This window comes from Rhinolophus ferrumequinum, chromosome 23 (assembly GCF_004115265.2).
Source record: "Rhinolophus ferrumequinum isolate MPI-CBG mRhiFer1 chromosome 23, mRhiFer1_v1.p, whole genome shotgun sequence".
Lineage (NCBI taxonomy): Eukaryota > Metazoa > Chordata > Mammalia > Chiroptera > Rhinolophidae > Rhinolophus > Rhinolophus ferrumequinum.
Window position 1 is genome coordinate 24,760,760 of NC_046306.1, and position 26,404 is coordinate 24,787,163.

Consider the following 26,404-nt stretch of genomic DNA (forward strand, 5'->3'; position numbering starts at 1 on the left):
AAGCACGCTCATCCGCAGTGAGACACCTCCTGGATGCAAACTCCAGTGGAAAGAATTTATGTAGTGGGTCTTTGCAAAAAGGGAGTCATGCAAACACATGGACAGTGTTTGATGGATGATCCTTGTGATGGCTTCAGTGAAGGCATTTCTCTGATGATTCTGCACAGCACAGGGACAGCTTGGAGAACCCAGATAAGTGGATGCATTTAATGAGCCAGGCTGTTTTGGTTCCAGGACGCTCTTTCCAAAACTAGGTTTTGGATGTAGCTGGGTTCAGAGCAGGCAGCCACTTCCTCAGGGTTGAGCAGCAGGAAGGGCCATGGGGGGCTGGAGACAACAGGAGGGAATCTCCCACTCTTAGTACAAAGGACAATCCTTTCAGCAGGAAAACCAGACAGAGACAGGTTCCCCTTGTGTTGGTCCCAGACACCTCATTCTTCCAGCAAATGTCATCTTCCTCTCTTCCTCAAGCTTGGTTGTTGCAGGTTGAGCTTCCCAGGAAGCTGGATCTGAGATGGAGTTTAGGGTGCAGGATGTTGATTGAAGAGAGGCCTGGGCATCAACCCCCCATGAGGGGGGGGAGAAAGTTGGCCGGGGCAGAGGGATAGCCTGGGCCCACCCCGCAAGCAGGTCGAGCTAGAATGGCCCTCGTGTGTGCGTGTGTGTGTGTGTGTGTGTGTGTGTGTGTGTGTGTGTGTGTGTGTGTGTGTTGGGGGAACACGTGTTGGGGGAAGGGAAAGTAGCTGAAGGTGATGAGAACCACCTGCCAGGTAACTCTGTCTCCAGTTCAACCCCCTTTGCTCTTGGCGTCTGTCAGCTGAGCTGAAGTAGCACTTCACTGGGACAAAATTCGCCCCACAGCTGAAAGCAGAGGCCACCCCACAGTCAATGAGAGAGCCCTTGTTGAAGATGGGAGAAGTGGGGACATTGAGAGAAGACAGCCTACAGCAGAATGTGGATGGAAGTACGGCTTTGGAAGGTGCAAAGAAGAATGTGCAGGTCGGGCTTTCCTTTCAGTTGGTAGGGCAACACCCTGACAATGCTTTTCAGAGAGGAAGGGCAGAAGAGATTTCAAGACTGAGCAAAGATGCCAGCAACAGGACTACTGAGGCTCAGGCCTCCCACTGCTGGAATTCCCTTGTTTTCAAACACTGATCTTCACAGAGGCTCTCGACACTGAGTTAGGTCAGTGATCTGAGCTTTCACACACCAGAGGGGCCTCCAAGCCTTTAGAACAAGGGTTGGCAAACTTTTAGTGTTGAGGACCAGATAGTAAATATTTCAGGTTTGCACACCATATGCTCTCTGTTCCAAACACAATACTTAAGCAAATGAGCATGAATGTGTTGCAATAAAACTTTATTTAATAAAAAAGGTGACAGGCCAGGTTTGGCCTATGGGTTATGGTTTGCTGACCCTGCTGCAGAACAATGTGCTGACTCCGCTGCTTGCTCTAGGACTAAGTTCTGATGCCAGGCTGTACTGCAGCAGAGGATAAAGCCCAACCCTGGGCTGAGGCCAAGCCCTGAACAGGCCCTGCCTGAAAACTCAGGTGGGGTTCCAGCTTGTACCCATGACCCCAGACAGAGCCATGACTCAGAGCCATGATGGACGAAACTGGCCTGATGCTAGAATGAGCCCTAAACCCTGGCTTATACTAAGTCCTGGCTTCTACCGCGGCTAAATCACGACTTGATTCTGGCCCTAGACCAAGCCCTGACTCCACACTGGGCCCCGGTCCAGCCCCAGACACTCTCGATCTCAGACTGAACCCTAATCCCAATCTCAGACTAAGTCCTGACCACAGACTGAGTCTTCATCCTGGCTTCAGGCTAAGTTCTGAACCAACAGTGAACTCCAGTCCTGATCTCTGATTGAGCCCTAGACCCAGGCTGAGCCCTGATCCCAAACAGAACCTGATCCTGCACTGGGCTCTGACCTCAATCACACCCTAGCCAGATCGAGCGCTAGTCCTTGGCTTTGCATTTCTCACCCACATCTGAGCTTCTCAAATGCGGGCCCGCACACCCCGCTGGTGTACTTGATGTCACTGGGTAAACACAACTGCTCTTCCTAGACCAGGGGTCTGAGCTCACCGTCCTTTCTCTTTGAGGTACTTGGGCAGACATATTTGAGAAGTGTGGTGAACTCCTGGATCCGTCAGCTCTGTCATGTTGTGGGAGTCTGCGTTCACATCCCTGTTCTCCAGGAGTAAATATTTAAACAGCCTGAATCTGACCAGGGTCCTCTCCTGTACTCATGTGTGTTCACTTCTCCTCTTATACATTTTCCAAGAGCAAAAGGAACTCTGCTATGCACCTGCCACCAGAACAGGAAGCAATCCCCCGTCTTAGTAAAAGGAACGCTCCTTTCAGCAGGGAGACTCCATGTCGTCCGAGATGATCTTCCCTTTTGGTAGCCCCAGACACCTCATCTTTCCAGCAAATGCCAACTATTAGTCTTCCTCAAGTTCTGCTGCTGCAGGTTGACCTTCCAGGAAGCTGACTGAGATGGAGTTCAGGGTGCAGGACATTTATTGAGGAATGGCCTGGGGATCAACTTGGTGAAAGGAAGGAGGAAGAAGCAGGGGGTGCAGAGGGAGGAATCGAACCATGATGCAGACGCAGTGACAGCCTGGGCCCACCCCATGGGCAGCTCTGGAGCTAGAATGACCCATGAGAATTTTCCCAGGTTGGGCCAAGATGTCTGAGCCTTTCTGTGCCTGTATTTGTCACTGATTCACCCTAGACGAGCTATGACTTTGGGTGAATTAGCTCTCTACAGCTTCAGAGGCCATCCCTAAAGCAGCTTACAGCTGAGAGTCATCTGTGGGCAGCACTCCTAGCAGTTGGATACATACCAAAAAAAATTTTTTTAACTGAATGCTACCTCTCTTCAAGTGGTGGAGGTAAGAATAGCTTTAGATGGTAGCATCCAAGAAAGACATCTGAGCCAAAATTTTAATAATAGCAATAAAAATAACCATTAAAAACTAAATTAGTGTGCTTACTGTATGCCGGGAACTGTTTCAGGTGCTTTACTTGTATACTATTAGTTTATTTAATCTTCATAACAACTCAGTGAAGTAGATACTATTATTACCTCCTCTTTCCAAATGAGAAAACTGAGGCATAGAGAGGTTAAGTCACTTGCACAGAATTGCACAGCAGGTATGTGGTAGACCTGAGTTTTGAACTCAGGCCAGTAGACTGCCCTCGGCCACTGGGATGTACTGCATGAGAAGAGCCAGCTGTGCAAAGACCTGGGAAACAGATGTGTTAGTTCGGGGCTCTCCCAGTAGCACTTATGGAAAGTCACCTTTCTCACACAGTCTTGTGGGAAGGATGACTCTTGGCTCCTATGTCACACTGCCCTCTCCTCTTGCTCAGGCTGAGAAAGTCACATCCTTCTTCAACCTGCCTGGGCATCTTCACTCGGACAGTCACATGCTCTCTCCTGGGATTTTGACTCTTAAGAGATTAGGATGGAAGGAATGCTCAGAGGGCATCAGAGGTGGCAGTGTCCTAACCAGGTGATTTCTGCTGACACAGTTGCTGTATGTTTCAGTTACCAATTGCTGTGTAACAAGCCAACCTATAATTAAAGGCTTAAAATAATGACAACAATTATTTTGCTCTTTAATCTGCAATTTGAGCAGGACTTGTTAGAAGTAGCTCATCTCTGCTCAACCTGGTGACATCTGGAACAGCTAAAAGGCTGGGCCTGGGATCATCCAAAGGCTTGTTTATTCACATTTCTGGAGGTCAATGCTGGATGTTGGCTAAGCCCTAAGCTGGGGCCGTCAGCTACCTAGGACCTGTCCACATAGCCTCGGCTTCCTCACAACATGGTGTGTGGGTTGCAAGAGTGAGCATCTCGAGAGAAACAGCCAGTTTAGTACAATTCTTATCAAAATTGCACAAAAAAAATTGATAAATTGGATTTTATCAAAATTCAACACTCTTGCTCTGTGAAAGATCCTGTTAAGAGGATTTTTTTTTAAAAAAAAGCTATTGGGAGAAAATGTTTCCAAACCACATATCTGACAAAGAATTAGTATCTAGAATACATAAGCACTCTTAAAATTCAACAGTAAAAAACCAATCTAATTAAGAAAATAGATAAAAGACATAAACTTTTCACTGAAGAGGATATACAGATGGCAAATAAGCACATGAAAAGATGTTCAATATTATTAGCCCTTAGGGAAGTGCAGATTAAAACTACAATGAGATAGCACTACACACCAACAAAATAGCTAAAAAAAATTTTTGAAAACAGTGACAGTACCAAATGCTGGCAAGGATGCGGAGAAATTTGATTACTCTTACATTGCTGGTGTAATTGTAAAATGTTACATCTGCTCTGGAAAATAGTTTGGTAATTTCTAAGTGAGAAGAAAGAGGAGGAGGAGGAAGAGGAGGAGGAGGAGGAGGAGGAGAGAAAAGAGAGGGAAATGAAAGATGCAATTAACATACAATTCAGGAATTGCACTCCTGGACATTTATCCCAGGAAATGAGACTTGTGTTCACACAAAAAGCTACATAGATACATAGTTTATAGAAGTTCTATTTGTAGTAGCCCTCAAACTGGAAATAACCTAGATGTCCTTCAACTGGTGAGTAATTAAGCTGCAGTAAAACCATACCGCGGAATACTACTCAGCAATATGAAAACTGGACTATTGATACACACAACACATGGCAGAATCTCCACAGAATTATTCTGAGTAAAAGAAACCAATCCTAAAAGTTTATATGCTGGGGAGAGATCCAAGATGGTGGAGAAAATAAACACCATGCCTGCTTTCTTCCATGAACACATTAAAATTATAACTAAGTTATAGAACAATCAACCTGGAGAACCAAATGAAGTCTGGCTGAACGGAAGTTTTAAGGATATAAAGAGGAAACCATGTTGAGACTGGTAGGGGGGACAGAGACAAAAACAGGAAGGTCCCAAACCTCCATGTGGCAGTTGAAAATAGGGAGGGATACCTTGGCCACGGAATTTCCCCTCAGAGGAGCGAAGGACCTCAGCCCCATTCCAGATTCCTCCTCCTGAACACTGGTGCCAGGAAGAGGATTCCAACCATCCGGGTGGGTCGGAAGGCTGCGGGAAACCCAGAGGTCCTCTTAAGCTGCCTGCATACAAACTCACTCTTTTGGGCACTCACCTTGGGCTCCAGTGGAGAGATAGTGTCTCGGGGGGCATCAGAGGCATACGGGGAGCAGACTAAGGTGTGTGACTTCAAAGCCAGGGCTGGAGGACAGTCACCATTTTCCCTGTGTGGGGTCCTCATCCCATGCAGCCCAGCAGGCATCTGCCATCTTTAATGTCTTAAGCCGACCCCTTATGTTTAGGGCCGAATCTGAATCTGATTGGTCTGTTGAGCTCTGGGGCTCCACCCTGCTGACTCACTGGGACCATCCCCCACCCAAGTCCCCCAACTCCAGAGGTACTTTCTTGGTGAGCAGACAGCCCCACCTACATTGCCCTCTTTCTTGGAAAACTATTGGAATTCACAGGCCCCAAGCAGGCAACAACTGACCTCATTGTACTCTGAGACTTTTCCTGAGTAACTCCAGGATCAGAACTGGCACCAAACTAGAATCTGCATTAACCTGGTGAACACAACTCTTCCCACTCTAATGACTCCCTGAGACCCTGCCTCACCCAACTTGCATACCGCACTAGGCTTTATCAGTGGCTAAACTTTAAGGGAGTCGCATGTGGCAGCAGGACTCAGGGTGTCCTGGCTTTTTGCAGAGCTACCCCAGGCCAGGTAATGGTGGCAGCCATCCTCAGTTCACAGCATGGCCTCTCTTACATGCCTTCAGGTTTAGCACAGACAGAAAAAACACAGATTACTTTGTAGCTCCTACTGGGTAGGCCCCACCTGATTATAGGCAGTAGATACATAGGCCTGCACTGGAGCCCCTCCCAAGAGACCCCAGAACCAACATACCTGGAGGTTGACTTCAGACCACAGCAGAACACTGCCCAATTAGACCTACAAGCAGCATGCAAAAAGGAGAGTCTCAATAGGCACCAGAGCCCACTGGCATGAATCCCACACACAGGGGTAAGCCACCCATGTAGCAGCCCGTAAGCTATGGATATGGCCAAACCCCACAGCCAATCAGCCTGAGGGTCAATTTCTCCCACTGATGTGCCAATAGCAATCAAGCTCAACTATAAGAGGATGGCAAACACAACCCACACAAGGGACACTCCTGGAGCACCTGGAGCAGGTGACCAGGGAGACTGTGCCAGGGTCACACAGGGCACCTACTACATAAGGCCACCCAGCCATGACTGGGAGATATAGCAGATCTATCTCATACATAGAAAGAAAGACAGGGAGGCAGAAACAAAGAAATACATTCCAAATAAAAGAATGGGAGAAAACTTCAGAAAAAAAAAATAAGCAAAATGGAGGCAGCAACCTACCAGAGACAGAATTCAAAACAATGGTTATAAGGATGCTCAAGGATGCCGCTGAGCTCCTGGATGGCTCAGTTGGTTGGAGCTCTCAAGGTTGCCAGTTCAACTCGCGCAAGGAATGGTGGGCTGTGCCCCCTGCAACTAACAACGGCAACTGGACCTGGAGCTGAACTGTACCCTCCACAACTAAGATTGAAAGGACAACAACTTGGAAAAAGCCCTGGAAGTACACACTGTTCCCCAATAAAGTCCTGTTCCCCTTCCCCAATAAAATCTTAAAAAAAAAAAAAAGGATGCTCAAAGAACTCAGTGAGAACTTCATCAAAGAGATAGCAAGCATAAAAAAGGACATAGAAACCATAAAAAAGAACAAGTCAGAAGTGAAGAATACAACAACTGAAATGAAGAATGCACTAGAAGGAATCACAAGCAGAATAGATGAAGCAAAGGATCAAATCAGCGATTTGGAAGACAAAGTAACAGAAAACACCCAATCGTAACAGCAAAAAGAAAAAAGAACCCAAAACAATGAGGATAATTTAAGTGACCTCTGGGACAACCTCAAGCATAACAACATTTGTATTACAGGAGTACCAGAAAGAGAAGAGAGAAAGCAAGGGTTTGAGAACCTATTTGAAGAAATAATTACTGAAAACTTTCCTAACCTGGAGAAGGAAATAGGCATACAAGTCTAGGAAGTACAGAGAGTCCCAAACAAGATGAACCCAAACAGGCCCACACCAAAACACATTACAATTAAAATGGGAAGTTTAAAGACAAAGAGAGAATCCTAAAGGTAATTAGTAACTTATAAGGGAGTTCCCGTAAGATTGTCAGCTGATTTCTCAACAGAAACTTTGCAGGCCAGAAGGGATTGACAGGAAATATTCAAAGTGATGAAAAGCAAGGATCTACAACCAAAGACTACTCTACTCAGCAAGGCTATCATTTAAAATCAAAGGACAGATAAAGAGCTTCCCAGACAAGAAGAAGCTGAAGGAGTTCATCAACATCAAACCAGTATTACAAGGAATGTCAGAGGGACTTCTTTAATATGGGGGGAAGAAGGGGAATCAAAATTATGAGTAATAAAATGGCAACAGTGACAGATCTATCAAAAATTACTTTCAATAAAAATGGATTAAATGCTCAAATCAAAAGATATAGGAGGGCTGAGTGGATAAGAAAACAAAATCCTTACATATGCTGCCTACAAGAGAATCACTTCAGATGAAAGACACAAATGGAAAGTAAAAATATGGAAATAGACATTTCATGAAGAAACAAAAAAAGGCTGTTGTATCCATACTTATACCAGACAAAATAGACTTTAAAACAAAAGCTATAACAAGAGACAAAGAAGAACCCAGCAATCCCACTTCTGGATATTTAGCCAAAGAAACCCAAAACACTACTTTGAATGAATGTGGGCATCCATGTGTTCACTGCAGCGTTGTTTACAATGGCCAAGATATGGAGGCAGCCTGGGTGTCCATCGATGAAAGAATGGATAAAGAGGAGGTGGTATGTATATACAGTGGAATATTGCTAGGCCATGGAAGGAAATGGGTTCTTGTCATTTGTGGTGGCATGGATGGACCTGGAGGGTATTGTGCTGAGTGGAGTATGTCAGACAGAGAAAGACAGATGCAATGTGATTTTGCATCTAAAGAACAAAACAAGCAAAGAAACAAATCAGAAACAAACTCATAGATACAGAGAACATTTTGATGGTTGACAGATGGGAGGGGAGTTGGGGGTTAGGTGAAAAAGGTGAAGGGATTAAGAAGTACAATTTGGTTGTTACAATGTAGTCATGGGGATGTAGGGTACGACATAAGGAATATAGTCAATAATATTGTAATAACTATGTATGGTGTCCGATGGATACTAGATTTGTTGAGAAGATAGATGGGAGGAAGTTGGGGGGCAGGGTGAAAAAGGTGATGGGATTAAAAAGTGCAAACTTGTAGTTACAAAATAGTCACAGGGATGTAAAGTACAGCACAGGGAATATAGTCAATAATATGGTAATAACTATGTATAGTGCCAGGTGGGCACTAGACTAGTCAGGGGATCACTTCTTAAATTATATAAATGTCTAACCACTATTCTGTACCCCTGAAATTAATATAAAATAATATTGAATGTCAACTGTAACTGAAAAATTAAAAAGGGTGGAAAAGGCGAAGGGCAATAAATGGTTCAAATTTCCAGGTATAAAATAAGTAAGTCCTGGGTATATAACATACAGCATGGGGAATATAGTCAATAATATGGTACGGTGTCAGACGGTTGCTGGTCTTAGCATGGTGATCACTTGTTTAGGTCTACAAATGTTAACAACGATGGTGTACCCCTGAAACTATTGTAATATTGTGTGTTGAAAAAAAGGTTATATACTGTACAATTCCATTTATATAACATTCTTGAAATGACAAACTTATAAAATGGGGAATTGATTAGTGGTTGCCTGAGGTTAAGGAGAGAGTGGGAGTGAAACAGCGTGTGGATATCAAAGGAAGCACAGCAGCACAAGGGTCTTTGTATGGAATGTTCTCTGTCTTGACTGCATCAATGTCAATATCCTGGTTGTGATGTACTATAGTTTGACAAGGTGTTCCCATTGGGGCACTGGGTAAACAGTGCTCGGAATCTCTCCGTATTGTTTCTTACAACTGCCTGTGAATCTACAGTTAACTCAAAATTAAAAGTTAAATTTAAAATTTTAATTGATTGCAGCTTGTTTTATTGACTACAGTATAGTCCATCCTCAAGAATGTTCAGTGAGTGCTTAAGAAAATGTGTATTCTGTTGCTGTCGGGTGGAATGTTCTATAATCTGTTAGGCAAACATGTTGATAATACCTGAAGTCTTTGTCTGCTTAATCTAACGTCTGGGCCCCCTCAGAATTGTGTATTGACTGCTTTTTTCTGGATGGAGGTCACACTTTTCTGGTTTGTAGGAGTGTGTGTGTGTGTGTGTGTGTGTGTGTGTGTGTGCGTGCGCGCGCACGCCATCCTTTGTTGAAGATTGGACATTTTATATCATATATTGCTGCAACTCTGAATTCTGATTCCCCCAGGATGGGTGGTTGTTATTGCTGTTTATTTGTTCCTTTATTTGTGTCTGGGATTTGTTCACCTGATTAATTCTGTGGAGTATATGGTACTTAGAGTTTCTTGTTTTTTTTAATTCGTGTACTTATTTTTAAGCTTGACTTCCTAGAGTCACCCCTGGGTCAGCATGTGATTAGTTAGAGGTTGTGCTTAAACACCTTGAGTTGGTAAGGCTTCCATCCTTTGGTAATGAATCTGTGGGTGGTTTCAGGAACACATTCAAAGCTCAGGCAATTTATAAGTGGGCCCCACCTTTTATATTCTGTGTTTACAAGATCTCACATTCAAGCAGAGAAGAATAGATGGCTGGGGTCCTCTCTTGTCTCTCCTTAGATGCTCACAGCCTTGGGCATGAGCTTAGTCTTCCAGACCACTAGGGATAAGTAGGATCTTATCAAGACCCACTTCTCAGAGCTCCCTTGTTAAATTTCTGGCTGGTCTACCTGTCTGTTGTTTTTCCCAATCAGTAAAGAGGCCTTAATCTACCATAATGTTGGCCTTCTCTGATTGTTTACCACTGATATCACTGCTGTTTTGTACATCAATCCTGGGCATGTAATTTTCTTCACTCTTCTCCAATAAAGTCAGTCCCATCATCAGCAGAGCTGCAGTCCTCATGGCCTGCCTTGCCCTGGTACGACTACAGAGCTTGGGTAGGGAGATGAGGAAGCAGCTCTAGGTTGACATGACAGGGATTCCCTGTTGGTCGCTGGCTGCTGATGGCCACTGTGCATTGCCAGAGCCAGTGATAAAGAAGCCATCTCGCCTGCAGAAGCCCCCAGGGCTGGAGAGACCACCCAGGCTGTGGGAGCTGGGCCTGGAGAAGCAGTGCAGGCTATAGAAGCCTGCTGAGGGCACACCAAACCGGAAAAGAAAGCCCTCTCTCTTCCTGCGATGTCTCTCTAGCACCCACTACTGACAAACCTTAACATCATACCAGAGGGCAATAATATTTTGAGTCTAGCTACAGAGCAGGCTCTGAAGGGTGGATTTGGACCTGAGATACAATAAATGGATAACTGGCACTGTGACCTTCTTGATATTCTCTGAAAAAGAAGATATGCTCCCACTTCAGTGTCTGCAGTTTCTGTACCCTCTACCTGGAGTTCTTTTGCTCCATCCCCAACCATACCTGCATGGCTCAAAGCCGTAGGTTTCTGTTCAAATTGTTCTTTCTCAGGAGGGCCTTTTCTGACCACCCTGATTAAATAGCACCACAATGATAGCACTTTGCGTCTCCCTCTTCCTGGTTTCATTTACTCCAGAGCAATTATTACCATTTGACACAATGTATTTACATGGTCACTATTTGTTGTCCTTCTCCCCCTTCTAGAATGTAAGCTCATCAACTACAGAGAATTCTATTTTTTTTACTCTTATATACCCAGCGGAGTTAAATAGAACAGTGCCTAGTACATATTACGCATTCAAGAAGTATTCATTGAATGAATAAATGAATGAATGGTAGTAAACTAGGAGCATAAAGAGAAGGGAAACACTAGCCAGCGTCTCATCACCTAGACACTGCCACAGTTAACACGGTGGTAAATTTCCTTTTAGATTTTCCCCAATGAGGATATTTTTGTTTTTATAGGGGCTTAACATACATTCAGAAATGAATTCATGTCAAAAGCGAGCAGCTTGATGAATATTTACAAACTGAACCCACTGAGTAACCAGCACCTGGATCAAGAAATAGAACATTACCAGTACCCTAGAAATTCCCTTTGTGCCTGCTCCCAGGGAAACCATTATCCCAAATTCTACAAGCAAAGATTAGTCTTTGCGCTTCATGTGAATGGAATTACACAGTATGTATTTTGTGTTTGGTCTTCGGCTCTGTCACTTGACATTCTGTATAGAAGATCCATCCATATTGCTGTGTGTTATTGTAGATCCTTGATGTGAAGTATTCCCTGGATATACTACAATTTCTCCATTTTACTATTAATGGATATTTGGGTAGTTTCCAGTTTGGGGCTATTCTGAATTGAGTTGCTATATATATATTCTTGTCTGTAAACATATGTTAGCATTTCTGTTGGATATATACGTATATATCCAACAGAATATATATTCAGAATATATATCCAACATATATATATATATATATATATATATATATATATATATATATATATATATATATATTCTAGGAGTTCAATTGCTGGATCATAGGCTATGCATGTGATCAGCTTTACCCACCAACCTCCTCACCCCACACCCCAGGGATATTCCCTTTCATCCATGGCAGCTAGCATTCCCTGACAAATGCACATGAAGTGCCCAGCACTGTGCATGGTCCTCAATATGAGCCACCCTGGACATGGGTATGTTCTTTCATTAACTCCATGCAAAACACTGTACCTGGTCCACAGAAGAAACAGATGAATAAGCCTCATCATACAAAAGAATAAGCAAATCCTGTAACTATAGACCACACTCCTAAAAAAAAAAAAATATTGTGTTATATTCAAAAGGAAAAAAACTCTCCCTTTACAAAGTTAGAATTGAAAGACTCAAGAACAATAATGGCCAATATTTATTGACAATTTCCTCTGCTAACCTTATTATTTATAGTACATCATTCAATCTTCAATGAGATGAGATTCTATTATCACATAATAATGTCTGGCTTCATTTTTTTATGTTGCTGTAAGAAAGCCTGTGGGCTCCCTCCTTTGATACCTATGGGAAGTTTACGCCATGCAAGCTCTGGCCCTCTTGTAGGACCATTACCACAGCCCTGCCCCTAAGCACAATAAAATGGGCCAGACACCCCTCCTTGCTCGCTTAAGCCATTTTCAGATCTGCTCAGGAGCCTGCCCCACTCTCCACAGAAAGCCTCAGTATGTCAAAAATTAATCTTTTCCTACCCCCTTGATGCATGCATAGAGCCCTTAGTCTCAGCTCTCCAACTCAAATTTGGTGAAGGAGTCAACCTACCTCCCATGAGGCAACAAGACACAACCCTCATTTTACAGATTAGGAACCTGGAGCTCAGGTTCATTCATTCATTCATTCAACGTGTGTTGAGTGTACGGAGCAATTGGAAACAACCTAGACAAATTCCCTGCCTTCATTAGAATGGGGGAAGTAGTTCACAGAAAAATAAATTGCTTCTAAATATGTGAAAACATAACTAGCCTCCCTTAAAACCAAACATATACACATTAAAACATGGAGACTTATCAGATTGAACAGGATCTACCAATGTCACAATACACTGTGTCGGCAAGGATGTGAGAACTGTGTGTACTGTTAATAGTGTAGGATAATACAATTGGAGGGCTATTCAGTATATCTATCAACATTAAATGTAACCACCCTTCTTCCTCAGTAACTCTACGTTTAGTAATTTATACACAAATATGGGAGTACAACCCCACAGCTAAAGAGGTGCAGGGCTTGACACTGCCTTAAAGTGTATTATATTTCTGTATAGGTCATTGTAGAAAATTAGAACAATACAGAAGGTAAAAAAACAAACAAACAAAAAAAAACAACCCACAATTTCAGCAACACACTTGTGCATAAGAGCCCATGCAGTTGCTGCTCCCTTCTTCCTGGCAGAGCAATGCTGCCCCCTAGTGGATTTATCTTTTTTAAGTCACCATTTTTATTTCACCCTTTTTAATTTTTTAAATGTACTTAATTTTTTTTAACTAAGTAATGCATTCACATGGCTCAACATTTTAAAAATTCTAAATAGTGTACAATGGAAATTCTCCCTTTCATTCCAATTCCCTTCGAACTAGGTTCCTTTCCCCACAGGCAACGAAATTGGACAATTCCTAGTATGTAGCCTCCCAGAGATATTTTATGCATATACCTGGATTTGGTAAATGAGCGTTTCCTTCTTCCTAGGTCTGCCTTTGAATCATTAATATGGCTCCTAGAATCTTAGAAAACCCAAAGAAAAAATATTTCTACACAAAATATTTTACTGCTGCCTGTATTTGCAGTCATGAGAAATCAGAGATAATACGAATTCCCAAAATGGGAAGAATGACTGAGTTATGCTACACTTGCTAGATATACACCGAGTAATCATTATGAAAACATGTAAAATGGAAAAATGTCTATCACAAAATTTTTAAGACAATACACAAAAGAAGAAATAAATAACAAAATGCTTAAATCCCTCCTTTGAAATAAACAAAATACAATGATGTTATCATTTTCAGTTGTAAAACTAGAAAAGTGTATTCCCTCTTAATGACAATTACCAATTCTGAGGAGCATGTTGTGAAAAGTGTAGTTGTGTCTATTTTGTAACAGGGCAAATTGACTCAAATTTTAAGAAAGTTAATTAAAACATTTACATCCTTTGATTAAATATAGAAAACTCTTTATGCAATAATATGATCATTACTTTGTTAGTGAAAAAACTACTCTAAATGTCCAACTACAGAGAATTAGTTAATAGTGTTATGTTCACTTAATGAAATACTAACATCATTGTAATGTTTGCAAAGATCTGGAGATAAGGTTTTTTGATGTTAAAAGAAATAGAAAGTTGAGTACTTAAGACCACAAAACCCAACAAGCAGCCAAAGGCTAACATTGAATGGTTGGGGCGTTGGGACTCAGGACCCTGTTTCCCCGAAAATAAGACCTAGCCGGACCATCAGCTCTAATGTGTCTTTTGGAGCAAAAATTAATATAAGAGCCAGTATTATATTTTGTATTACATTATATTATACCCAGTCTTATAGTAAAATAAGACCAGGTCTTATGTTAATTTTTGCTCCAAAAGACACATTAGAGCTGGTGGTCCGGCTAGGTCTTATTTTCGGGGAAACATGGTATTTTCTTTCCATAGCCATTCTTTAATGAGAGTTTATATAATAAAATATTTTTTAAAGAAACAGCAGAATACATAAACTATGGAATAGTATGTATGCAAGTGGGTCTAACCAATCAAAATTTAAGACTTAAATCCAGCAGCAAACTTAATACCTTTATTCTGTTATCTCAGTTAATCCTCACAGCCACAGACCAATTTACTAATTGAACTAATTTTATAGAAGCTTAATATGAAAACTGGAGTAAAGTCGATAGACAAGTCAAAGCACATCAGAATTCTCTACCCAAACTTCTTTCACCATCAAGGACTTAGGAGTTATCTTAAAGATAACAATGGTTAGAATGCCCAGATATCTGATTGCAGACTTTTCCTTTTGTTTGTTCTCTTAATTTAGTCAATGGTTCTCAAAAGCAAATGTGTCTAAGATTTTTCTGTGTAGGGCTGTATACACAGAACTGTATAGATTATACTTTGAACAGAGTTTTAATCTATTTTCAAGAAATTTTGAGCATCCAGGATTTTTACTCGGCTTAACCACTAGGCAATGTTGTTTATTTGTGTAGTAAGTGTGTAAGTCCCTGCCTTTCGGCTCAGGCTAGCAGTAAACCCTTCTGGGTCACACCTGGCAGATAGATGGGAGGCTAGTCAGAGGGTTGCCTCAGCCCTGCTTTGCAGTTTGTGCTGCTCAGGGTGCAGGTTCTTCTGACACTATCTGAGCCAACCATTGACACTTCTGCCAAAAGCTGCTGTTGCCAAGCACACCTCCCTGACCTCCCTGATCTACTACTCCTTAGCCTTTTCCTCCGCTGGGACGATCCTTCCCACAACGAAAAGCCTTGGTAAACTCTCCGTGAAGAAACTTTCTTTTCCTTCTTTAATTAAGGTCAAATTCACATAACATACAATTAACCACTTTGACCATTGGAACTCAATGGTACTTAGTGTATTTAGAATGTTGTGCAACTACCAGCTATTTCTAGTTTCAAAACGTTTTCATCACATTAAAACACCCAATATCCACTAGTAATCACTCTCCACTTCCCCCATCCCCTGGTAACTTCTAATCAGCTTTCTGTCTCTCCGGTTTTACGTAGATATTTCATATAAAAAGAATATGTGACCTTTGCTGTCTGGCTTCTTTCACTTAGCATTATGTTTTTGAGGTTCATCCAAGTGGCAGCATGTATCAACATTTCATCCCTTTTATGGCTGAATAGTATTCCATTCAATGTATTAACATATCCCAGTTTATCCATTCATTGATGGACAGTTGGGTTGATTCCAACTACTGGTTATTATGAATAATGCTGCCACAAACATTCGTATACAAGCTTCTGTGTGGACATGTATTTTCATTTCTCTTGGGTATATACCTAGAAGTGGAATTGCTGGGTCATATGGTAGTTCTATGCTTAACTTTTTGAGGAACTGCCAGTTTTCCATAGTGGCTGCACCACTTCACATTCTCACCAGTAAAGCACCAGGGTTCCTATTTCTCCAGATACTTACCAACTTTCCCTTTTTTCCATTAAATCCATCCTAGTGGGTGTGAAGTGGAATCTCATTGTGGTTTTGATTTGCATTTAACAACCATGTTGAACACCTTATCATGTGCTTACTGTCCATTTTGTGTATCTTTGAAGAAATGTCTATTTAATTCCTTTGCTGACTTTTTAATTGAGCTCAATTATCTTTTTATTTGTTGAGTTACAAAAGTTGTAATTTTGGTATTAAACCCAAATCAGATATATGACTTGCAAATATTTTCTTTGGTAGGTTGTCTTTCCACATTCTTGATATCTTTTAATGCAAAGTTTGTAATTTTCTTCCGTTGCTTGTGCTTTTGGTGTCAAATCTGAAAATTCATCACCAAATCCAAGATCATTAAGATTTGCCCAGTCTTCTAGAAGTCTTATTATAGTTTTGTTTCATATATTTCTATTGTTGATCCATTTTGAGTTAGTGATATATTGAGGAAGAGCTCCAACTTCACTCTTTTGCATGAAGTTATCCAGTTGTCCAGCACTATTTGTTGGAGAGACTATTCTTTTCCCAGTGAAAGGTCTTGGCACTGTCAAAAATCAATTGGCCACACTTGCAAGTTTACTTCTGAATTCTCAATTCTATTCCATTGGCCTAAGTCTATCCTTGACAGTACCACAGTTCTGATTACTGAAGTTTTGTAGGAACTTTTTAAATCAGAAGTATGAGTCCTTCAACTTGGCTCTTTTTCAGGATTTTTTGCTATTTGGGACTCCTTGCAGCTTCTTATAAATTTGAGGTTCAGCTTATCCATTTCTGAGAAAGCCACTGGGAATTTTGATAGTGATTGCACTGAACCTACAGAAAACTTTGGGGAATGCTGCCATTTTAACATTACGTCTTCTAATCCATGAACATGAGATGTCTCCCCATTTACTTAGGTTTCCCTTCTTTCAGGATGCTTGTGGTTTTCAACGTACAACTCTTTTACCTCCTTGGTTAAATTCATTTTTAGGCATTTTATTCTTTTGGATGCTATTATAAATAGAATTTTTAAAATTTCCTTTTTGGATTGTTCATTGTTTATATGTAGAAATACAGTTGATTTTTGTGTGATTTTTTTACCCTACAATTTTGGTAAATTCACTTACCAGCTCTAGCACCTTTCTTATGGATTCTTTGGAATTACCTATATATGGGATATTTAAGTTTTACTTCCTCCTTTCCGATTTGAACCTTTTCTTTTTCTTGCCTAATTTTTCTGGCTAGAACTTCTAGTATAATGTCGAATAGCAGTGGCCAAAGTGGCACCCTTGTCTTGCTTCTGATCTTAGGGGTTTTCAGACTTTCACTTTGTTAACTGTCGGTTTTTTGTGAATCCCTTTATCATGTTTAGAGAGTTCCTTTCTATTAACTTCTTTAGTGTTTCTGTCATGAAAGAGTGTTGGAATTTTGCCAAATGCTTTTTCTGCGTCTATTGAGATGATCATGAAGCTTTTTCCTTGTTTTTCCTGATGTGGTTTGTTGAACCACCCTTAAATTCCTGAAGTACCATACACGTCTTGTCATTAAGTTCTCCTTTGCATTTAGAATTGTCTTCCCCATAGACAGTAATTTAAGATTAGTGGCCACCTCTTATTATCTGTACCCTTAAGCTCAATGTTCTAAGTAGTTCAGTGACCATCATATCAACTGAACAGACTTTGGGTGGAAAAAATCATGGAAGTCCTACAATGCAAAAGTTGGGTAAGGTTATATGTATGTGTGTAACCCTGGAGAAAGTTATACAAAAACTGTTCCTTTCTTAATAGGATTTTCATTTTCAGTATTTACTTCATACTTTATTGTACAAAAATAAATGATAATCTAAAGTACTGCTCAAGAAGCTATCTAGATAAGTTCCTTCCAAAGAGGATACACCAATTTCCAACCTCACCAACACTGTATGAGTGTTTATTTCAACAAACTGATCTTTGCCAGTTTGATAGGTTAAAAATGTCTCGTTACAGTTCAATTTTGTATTCTCTTGGTATGATGTTGTACATCTCTGCAAACGTGTAGTAAAATATTTTCTAAGGGAAGCAGCTAAGATTAGGGCTAATTTTTCCAAGGCACCCCTTCTTGACTCTACTAAGCACCCGATATTATCAAAGATTTTTCTAAAAATGAACAGATCCACTAGGTGCATTTAGAATATCCTATTAAGAGTTTATTATAAATTTGTTTCACAGGTCACAAGGAAATAAACGGACTATGTACAGCCTTTCGTATCAGGCAGGGAGCTGAGGAGGGCCAAGATGAGTCTAGGGCCTTGGTGGGCGCATTCCCAGGGGAGGGGGCCCTGTAAGGGAAACCAGACAATCCGGTGAGACTCCACGAACAACTGCATTACAAACAAACAGGTCTGCAGTAATGTGGCCCTTAGGAACCGGGCCCACGCCTCTGTGGAGCTACTTCCGTAACTCTGTGGCCAAGGGTCAAAGAAGGCCTGAAGTAAGAGTAAGAAATTCAGTCAGTGCCTGATCTGCAACTCAAATCCCCATCCCTGCTCCAGCCTCCCACACCCTAGTTACCAAGTGATCAGAGGGATGTATGTACTCATTGGGGACTTCTCTGGGGCTGACTAGGTTCCTATGCTTACAAAACCCCAAAACAGAAAACCTGGACTAGAGAAAAAGGGGTCACCTACTATGACTGTGAGTTATCTTAAAGACCACTATGAGTGGTCTGGAAATCTGGACACTGAGCTCTCTCTGGGCCTGTTTCCTTATTTATAAAATGAAAGGGCTGATCTATGTCAGCGTTTCTCAAACGGGAGTTAAACAGATATACATATTAAATACTACAGCAAAGCCCACTGCCCTCTTAATTACTAAACTCTATCAAACCAAAAGGCGTAAGACAATTAATTCCATGACCTTTATTGGAGACCCTCAGAATTCATTACTTCAGTGCCCTGAGAATATTACCTCGGACATTGAGAAGTACGCTGGTGCAGGGCTGCTTCAACTGTTCTAAGAGGGAATTACGTCAATTTAAGAAATGCTGTTCCCTTTCCTTTCTGGGCTAAGTTGTCCTGTAAGAGTTCACTTCCCTAGGCTTAAGGCCTGAAAACCCAGAGGGTAAATCCAATCAAATCCAATCTTTCCTCACTTCCCATTCCACTATGGCTCTAAGGAAAAAAGTCCAAGTCACTGCTGCACGCACTTACCTCGCATCCCTGGGGGAGGGGGCCGCATTCCTGGAGGGGGCATGCCCATTGGAGTTCCTCGTCCAGGGGGGATCCCCATTGGGGGACCCATGGGAGGCCTCATACCAGGAGGTGGGCCCATCATGCCTGGAAGACAAAAGCGCCAAGAATACAGCTCAAGTGTCTTTCGAAAAGGTAGCAGGAAACATACAAAGCTGTCCACCAAGGTCTGAGACAAATGGACCATTCCATCCTCCCAGTAGCAAACTGGAACTTGAGCCAAAGAGGTAAGGTTCCCAATGGCTCTTGTCCATGGTCAGCCAGCCAGGCTGGATCTCAGAGTAATCCTGCTTAATTATAGAAACTCATCATGAGTTTCAGTTAAGACTGTATCTCATCATAAATCCAGCTCAGGCATTTTCTATCAATTAGCAATGGTCTCCTTAAGGGCTCCTCACCTGGAGGGGGTGCCCCTCGACCCATAGGCGGGGGAGGACCCCCACGGCCGGGTGGGTACTGGGTTGGGGCCCCTGCAATACTGGCTGTGGCAGCAGCTGCAGCTGCTGCAACAGTGCCTCTTCCTTGGGGGGTCATCACCTAAGAGGACACAGGAAGAGAATTAAGCAAAATAGTACAGTACAATACAGCGTCCCCAACTTGTAACTCTCGTCCCCAACTTGGTAAATAAACAGCAGATTCCAAAACCCCTAAACTACAACTCAGAGTGTCAAACTTCCTATCCAAAACCACCTTCCACAGAAGATCAAGCTTCAATGCCCAATTCCCATCTTCTAGGCCTGAGTTAAAGAGGCCCAACGCAAATTAGAGAGGACACCTGCATTTTCAAATGACTGATAATAGGTTATAATAGAGTGTATTTCAAATGTTGTCATGGAAACATTTTGCTCCAATACAATTAGCTAATACACCTTTCATGCCTATCTTTGATAGCTCAATATAGTTTACAATGATAAGTTTTCCTTCTCATTTGATTCTGAGACCACATACAAAGCACACTGAAACACTGACAGCTTGACAGTCATAGGGTGGTCATTCTGGACTCTTCCCAAACTGTGGACCCTCCTTCTATCTTTATTTTTAACCACCAGACACCGGGACCCTTCCTCAAGTCCTCACCTGTTGTGATGGCCCACCAACCCCACGGACTGGCCCAGCAAGTCCTGCAGGAGCCTGGGGCATGGGAACACCAGCTGGGATTCCTCTGCCAGCAGCCCTGCCGATCCCTGGGCCCCCAGCAGCTCCAGCAAGTGGTACTCGGGCAATGCCAGTCTGAAAAGTAAAGAAACATACTAAAATGCTTGTGGCCTAGAGAATCAGACATATACTTTGGAATACCATTGCCAAGAGAACCCCTCAGATTTATAGGGCATCAAAAAACTTACAGACACTACCCACCCATATGTGGTTAACACCATTCCTCCTCCATCCAAGATAATGTGCCTAGCTGTCACTCCCGCAGCAGGCCAGAAGAGCTTAAGGGTAAGTCTAGATAGAGAAACATGCCACAGCACAACCATGTGCACTCCTATGAAAATTAACCAACCAAGGGCCAGTGCTCCATTCAGAAGGGTGCAATAGACAAAAGCATTTGACCTGGCATCAAAGAAACATCAGGTCCAGTCCCAGCTCTGATTCTCACCTGGTAGGTGACAGAGGGCAAGTAATCCCATGATTCTGGGACTGTTTCCACATCTGAAAGTGATGCGGCTATGACAAAACTGGTTGTGCTCATGAAGGTTTATAATGGGCTACATTAGAAGAGCAAATTCTACTGGAAATAGGTACCAAGACTTATGAATATGTACATATGCTTTGAAACAAAAAATATGGTAACATCCCTTGCAGATTTATATTGGAAAAACCTTCAACTAAAGTCCAAAAACAAAGAAATGACTAGGATATACTACTCTGTACTCACTTGTGAGAATATCTTTAGTCATTAAAACATGACTTGTATAAAGCAAGTAGAAAAACATTTACAATGTTAAGTCAAAAAGTAGAACAAAATATTACATGTATATTATGTGTTAAATATACAAAAACAGATATATAAGTGGACAAAAATAAAAACAGGGTAAGAGGATTATTCCTTTGATGAAAAATGTCTTAAAATGAAAAAGGGAAAACCAAAATTTTTTTTGTTAGATTCTCTAAAGCCTGCTTTATTTCTAAATGTAGGACGGTGTTTACAGAACCAAGAATGCCTGGGATTAAATCCAATTTCACCACTTACTAGATGTGACACCTTGGGCAAGTTACTAAAACCCAGTTTGTTTTATCTATAAAGTACGAAGAATTTCTCTCAAAATATGGTTACAAGGATGAAATACTAAAGTGCCTGGCACACAGCAGATGCTCAATAAATGTTAGCTATTATTCTATAACCACACAAAATACATACATATTCTACTGTTTGAAGTCACAAGTTTTTAAAGTTAGGCTAGACTGTCACCACATTAAGAATTGACCCAGATGGCTCTTAGGTTCCCTTTATACTGACTCACTATGTACATCCACTGAGAAAGAAGGGAGGGCTTTAAAGTTAGAAATCTTCAAGTGCTATTTAGTTCCCTGTCTCCATTTGTTACTTGCAGGGCAACCTCTTTAAGATTCTGTTTATTATCAGTAAAAAGGGGGCAAAGCCAGAGATTGCCTGTGAGTAGTGCAATGAAACACAGAGAACTTAACACACAGCCTGGTTCACGGTAAGCTCTTTCTTTCACAAGGCTTGCTTCATGGCTCTTACATCTTTGGGAGGAGGTCCCTCTACTGTCATTGAGACCAGGTTTTCCCCGCGAAGCAGCACCAGACCGAGGACTCGCTTTTCTTCTCTCTCTGCCTGTTTTGAGTTCTTTGGCCTAAAGACAGGTTTAAGAAAAGAAACCAAAAAAGCAAGCATTAGACAGAGGGTCAAGTTCATGGTCACCTGCCTAGGGGACTCCAAGATTTGTTTTACAATCTGTATCCTGACAAATGGTCCATAAACCTCCCCTAAGACGGCTCCCCTAGACAATCTTCACAGGCTTAATCTGTAACCCCTTAAGTGGCTGTTTCCCGTGCAAAGAGGATGCCCGGACCAAGAGATAAGAGAAGAATCAAAAAAGCCCAGCCCTGGCTCAAATGTTATTCTGGGCAATTGTTAAGGCCTTTCCACTTACATGCAGGATCCTGCTAGTAGCAATTCAACCTCACAGGCCTATCATTTCGTCCCTCACCTCCATCAGAAAGAGAAGCCATAAAAAAAGGTACGAGTTAACTACACCAGAACGACACCTCTGTCCTCAGAGCACAAAAACAAAAATCTCCAAACAGCCACATCCAGAAAAGGATAAACCAAATATGAATGTAAAGTGGGAAAAATAAGGTAGGGGAAGGAAAGAAAAAGCCAGAACCCTAAAAATAAAGACAAAATGCCTGATTTTAAAAAACAACGTGAAAAATGCCGTTTTTTATTAACAACAGTTTACACAATATGACGTATAGATGCTGTGATACAGAACTGTACACCTGAACCCTATGTAACTTTGCTAACAACTGTCACCCCAATAAACTTTAATTAAAAAAATAAAAATAAAATGGAAAAAAGAAATTAACAGTGGTTTTCAGTAGGTAGACATTTTTTCCTTTCTTTTTTAGCTTATCTATATTTTCTTCCTTTTTAATAAAAACATATATTGCCTTTTCACAATTTTTTAAAAAAAAAACCTTTGTGGGCATTTTTTGCATGTATTTTTCTGTATTTTTAAAAAATATTTTCTAAACATTTTTTTTATTATCAGAATAAAGTTAGTTTGATTTAAAAAACAGAAGAAACCCGTTTGGAATAGTTCTATCCCTTCTCTAATGTGTACACTTGGTACACTCAGCCATCCCTACCACATTTTTTTGTCCTATATTTCTAGACCTCATGCCACAAACAGCCCCAAAGGGAACCAAAGGGAATTCACAACTGCTGACAACATAACATGGACACTGCGCATGGCAAAAGACTGCTGAATGACCACAGAAGTCACATAACCTTTGAGCCTCAAGATGCCTTGAATATAAAAATATGACAAAAAGCTAGACCACATATTTTAATAGGCCAGAAGCTTCAGATCTGTGAGTCTTAAGACAAGGTAGTTAACTAGTAACTTATGGAATTATAGGAAAGCAGAAAATATCTCCAATTGTTTCTATAAATGCCAACAAAAATCACTGGCCCCAAACCCACACAGGGAGCTGAGCACTTACCCTGAAGAGGGTCAGAGGCTTCTTAAAGCAGTTTCAGACCAGGCTGCATTGGGAAAGCCCTTTAGGCTACAGCTTTACAAATAGGCACTGAGGCCAGAAAATCAAGCTCTCCCCCCTCACACACCTGTGGGGAGAACATGAGAGCCCTTTACCCCAGTACCCAGGGGCACAAGAAAGTCAGAGAAACAAAAAGCCTAGCAGCTCTCCTTACAACTTGTACTCTGCTACAACTACAGAACAGGCTTGCTGGGCTAAGGAAGGCGATTTCTTAGTGACCAATGTCCCCATTTAAATCTGCCCTCTCAACCAGGAGAGCAAACAAACTGACAGAAACCAGCTAACTACATGACCTGTCACTTGGCCCACCCACCCAATCTACCCCCCTCCCCCAAATCCCTCCCCACAGCCCACTCCTCACTTGATCTTCCTGAATTCATCGCAGTCACATAGGATCAAATTCATGTGCTTGTCAAAAGCCTTGAAGGTGCCAATGAAGATACGACCGTCTTGCAGGATGCACCTCATCCTGTAGTCGATGTGCTGCAGCATCTTGCTGCTCTTGCCCACGGTCTGCAAGGAGAGATCAGTGGGGATGACACTCGGCTCCTTGGGACCCACATATCCCTAGCCCTTCCTCAAAAGTCTGCTGTGGCCTTCTTTGCCATGTGTCTGTCTTTCTCAGTAGATTCTCAGTTCTGTCTTCCAGCCACAGCCCTTTGCCAGGAATCCTCCCGTGTCACCCCGTGTTCAGCCCTGACCTCTACCCACTACTATTATTCTCCTCCCCTTCAAATCATTTCGTATTACAACTGCCTTTGTTTAGGCTGTGTTTCAGGGGTGAGTGCAGGATGTCTCCAAACTAATCCAATCCACCCATACGAGATTAGTCATCTGCCACTGTGGATTCTAGGTGTGTGACTCCAGTGCTGTCACCCACATCCCATTAAAAAGACTGAGGAAAGAGCTGGAATGGGACTGGCACTAAAAATCCAATCAACCAGAAGCTTATCAGAAAGGAGCTGGTCAGCGTGGAGGTGAGAATGCAATCCCCAAATAAGTGTGCCTCCAAGACTACCTTTGGGAGGAAAGCTTTCTGGTGACCAGTGTGCTAATCAGTTTGAACACACATGGTCTTTAAGAATATGTAACTCGCTACACGTCTTAATTAACCCAATAATCTATTCTGCTTTATTACTTGGATTCCAGTATAGCTTTGTTAAAATAGACTATATACACATCACAATGCAAATTGTCAGGTGCCCCTGGCAGTTATAGTTCTCTCTAGAAATAAATGCCCTGGCATTTGATCCGGGTATCATCAGCCTCCCATCAGTGAATGGTGTGGGCCAGTCCTAACTCATCCAAGTGCCTTCAAATGCCAGGCCTGGGTATGCTGTTCACTTCTGTGAGCTTGGACAAGAACGGGTTTCTGAACCCACAAATGTGTGGATCAGAATCTTGACATTCACCCTGGAGACCCAGGTTATATGGTTCAGTCTCTCTTAGATGACTCTTATTTTTAACTGGCAGGTAATCACACAGCTTCTGGCCACAAAGATCTGAACCTTTATGGCAACATTTTTTGGTCCACCCAGCAACAACCAACTCTTACTGGGTGCTCACTGTATACCAAGAACTGTGATAAGCACTATGTATCTCATTTAAATCTCAAAATCAGTCCCATTGTTCCTAGTTTACAGATGAAGCCACTGAAGCTGGGAGACAAAATTCCCCCAAACAGTATCCTGCCAGGTTTCCCTGCTTTCACTTCACCCTACACAGAACAGCTACAGAACAAAGTAATCTTTCTAAACACAACTTAAATTCATGTCATTTTGCTCCTTACAAGCCTTCAACGACACGCCTCATCACCAGCAGGATTAAGCAGAATGTAAGCCTTTTAGTAACCATCCTCCTGCCAATTCCTCCCAGCCCCACTTCCAGCTCTTCCTTTCCCCCTCCAGCAACTTTCAATAGTGCTACCTTTCATGCTTTGCTCTCGCATCCTTTCTTATCTATAATGTCCCCTCTCATTTTCGCTGGGAAAACACCTAACAACCTTGTACAATTCTGCTCAGGAATCCTCTACTCCCTACAGCATTCTTACCCTGCTCGCCTCCCGCCATTACTTTCACTCAATGCTTTATTACCACTCTGAATTCTATTAGGTTGGTGCAAAAGTAATTGCGGTTTAAAAGGTTAAGTTGCAGAAACCGCAATTACTTTTGCACCAACCTAATATTACCGGTGTCTCCAACTACAAAGTCAACTCGGTGTAGGAAACATTTCATTGTGTAGCCCCAGCGCCTGAAAAGTCCGACGTACTCATACATACATGCTGAAAAAATGAGTTCAACTCTTCCTCCAAACATTCTCAGTCACCCTACCGTTCCCGCCACCGACTAGATCCAAGAACACTCCAGTTTCGGCCGCAAGCCCTTGCACTTTTTCCGTAACTGCTCAGACCCTCACTCCCTTCACAAGTCTGAGCCTCTTAGTAGGTCTTCCTTAGTCCTCCTGCGGCTCTAGTGCCTGCTCCGAAAACCCCGGAACACATTTCTTCTACAAAAGTTTACTTAGTTCCTACAGGATCCCAAGTACTGTGGCTACAGCGGCGTGGAGAGCCGCAGTTCCATCCTCGCCCCCACCGAGCGACCCCGGCCTTCCCCCTCAGTGCCAGCCTTCCCCTCCCCCAACCCGCCGAACGACCAAGGTCTCGGGTCTTTAGTGCCCTGACCGAGCGGCCGCGGCCCGGGCCTTCATCGCCATGAGCGGCCAAGCACGGCCTTCCCCGCCAATCAGTCCCGGTCCCCGCCTGAACAACAGACTCGGAAGCTCCCGCGCCTCCAGCCTGCGCCTCCTCACCATGGTGGCGGTTCTGATGGCTTGGATTCCCGCCGGATTCGCCTGTGGGGAGGCCTAGAGGGCCTCCAGTCGCCAGCTTCCCGCCGCCGCTACCGGAAATACGTCCGGGAGCAAAATGGGTTCGGGTAGAAAACTACTTCCGGTCCCAGAGCCCTGCCCTCGCGTTCCGCCCACCGTGCGGAAAAGGAATCTTAGAGCGGGGCGGGAGGTTGGGCTGGGCTTGGGCAGCGCTAACC

The 26,404-nt window shown here is 42.5% G+C and overlaps 1 protein-coding gene across 2 annotated transcripts; it reads right to left on the bottom strand.

Annotated features, from left to right (window-relative positions):
- Nucleotides 1-18,042: 18,042 nt before the first annotated feature.
- SNRPB (small nuclear ribonucleoprotein polypeptides B and B1) lies at nucleotides 18,043-26,307 on the bottom strand. 2 transcript variants are annotated; one of them, XM_033095545.1, is made up of 7 exons: nucleotides 26,169-26,307; nucleotides 23,722-23,873; nucleotides 21,817-21,928; nucleotides 20,187-20,339; nucleotides 19,508-19,646; nucleotides 19,071-19,196; nucleotides 18,043-18,200 (listed from the first exon to the last, which is right to left on the bottom strand). In XM_033095545.1, the coding sequence occupies exons 1-7, from the start codon at nucleotides 26,169-26,171 to the stop codon at nucleotides 18,163-18,165; spliced, it is 723 nt and encodes a 240-aa protein (XP_032951436.1). In that variant the 5' UTR covers nucleotides 26,172-26,307; the 3' UTR covers nucleotides 18,043-18,162. The 2 variants fall into 2 exon arrangements, with proteins under 2 accessions (XP_032951436.1, XP_032951437.1); XM_033095546.1 differs by having other exon boundaries at nucleotides 18,052-18,347.
- Between the last annotated feature and the right edge of the window lie 97 nt (nucleotides 26,308-26,404).

Coding starts and splice junctions, on each gene's coding strand:
- SNRPB (XM_033095545.1), bottom strand. Junction 20,340..21,816: donor AGGGACCTCCTCCCAAAGAT/GTAAGAGCCATG, acceptor TTTACTTTTCAG/ACTGGCATTGCCCGAGTACC. Junction 19,197..19,507: donor TCGAGGGGCACCCCCTCCAG/GTGAGGAGCCCT, acceptor TTTGTCTTCCAG/GCATGATGGGCCCACCTCCT.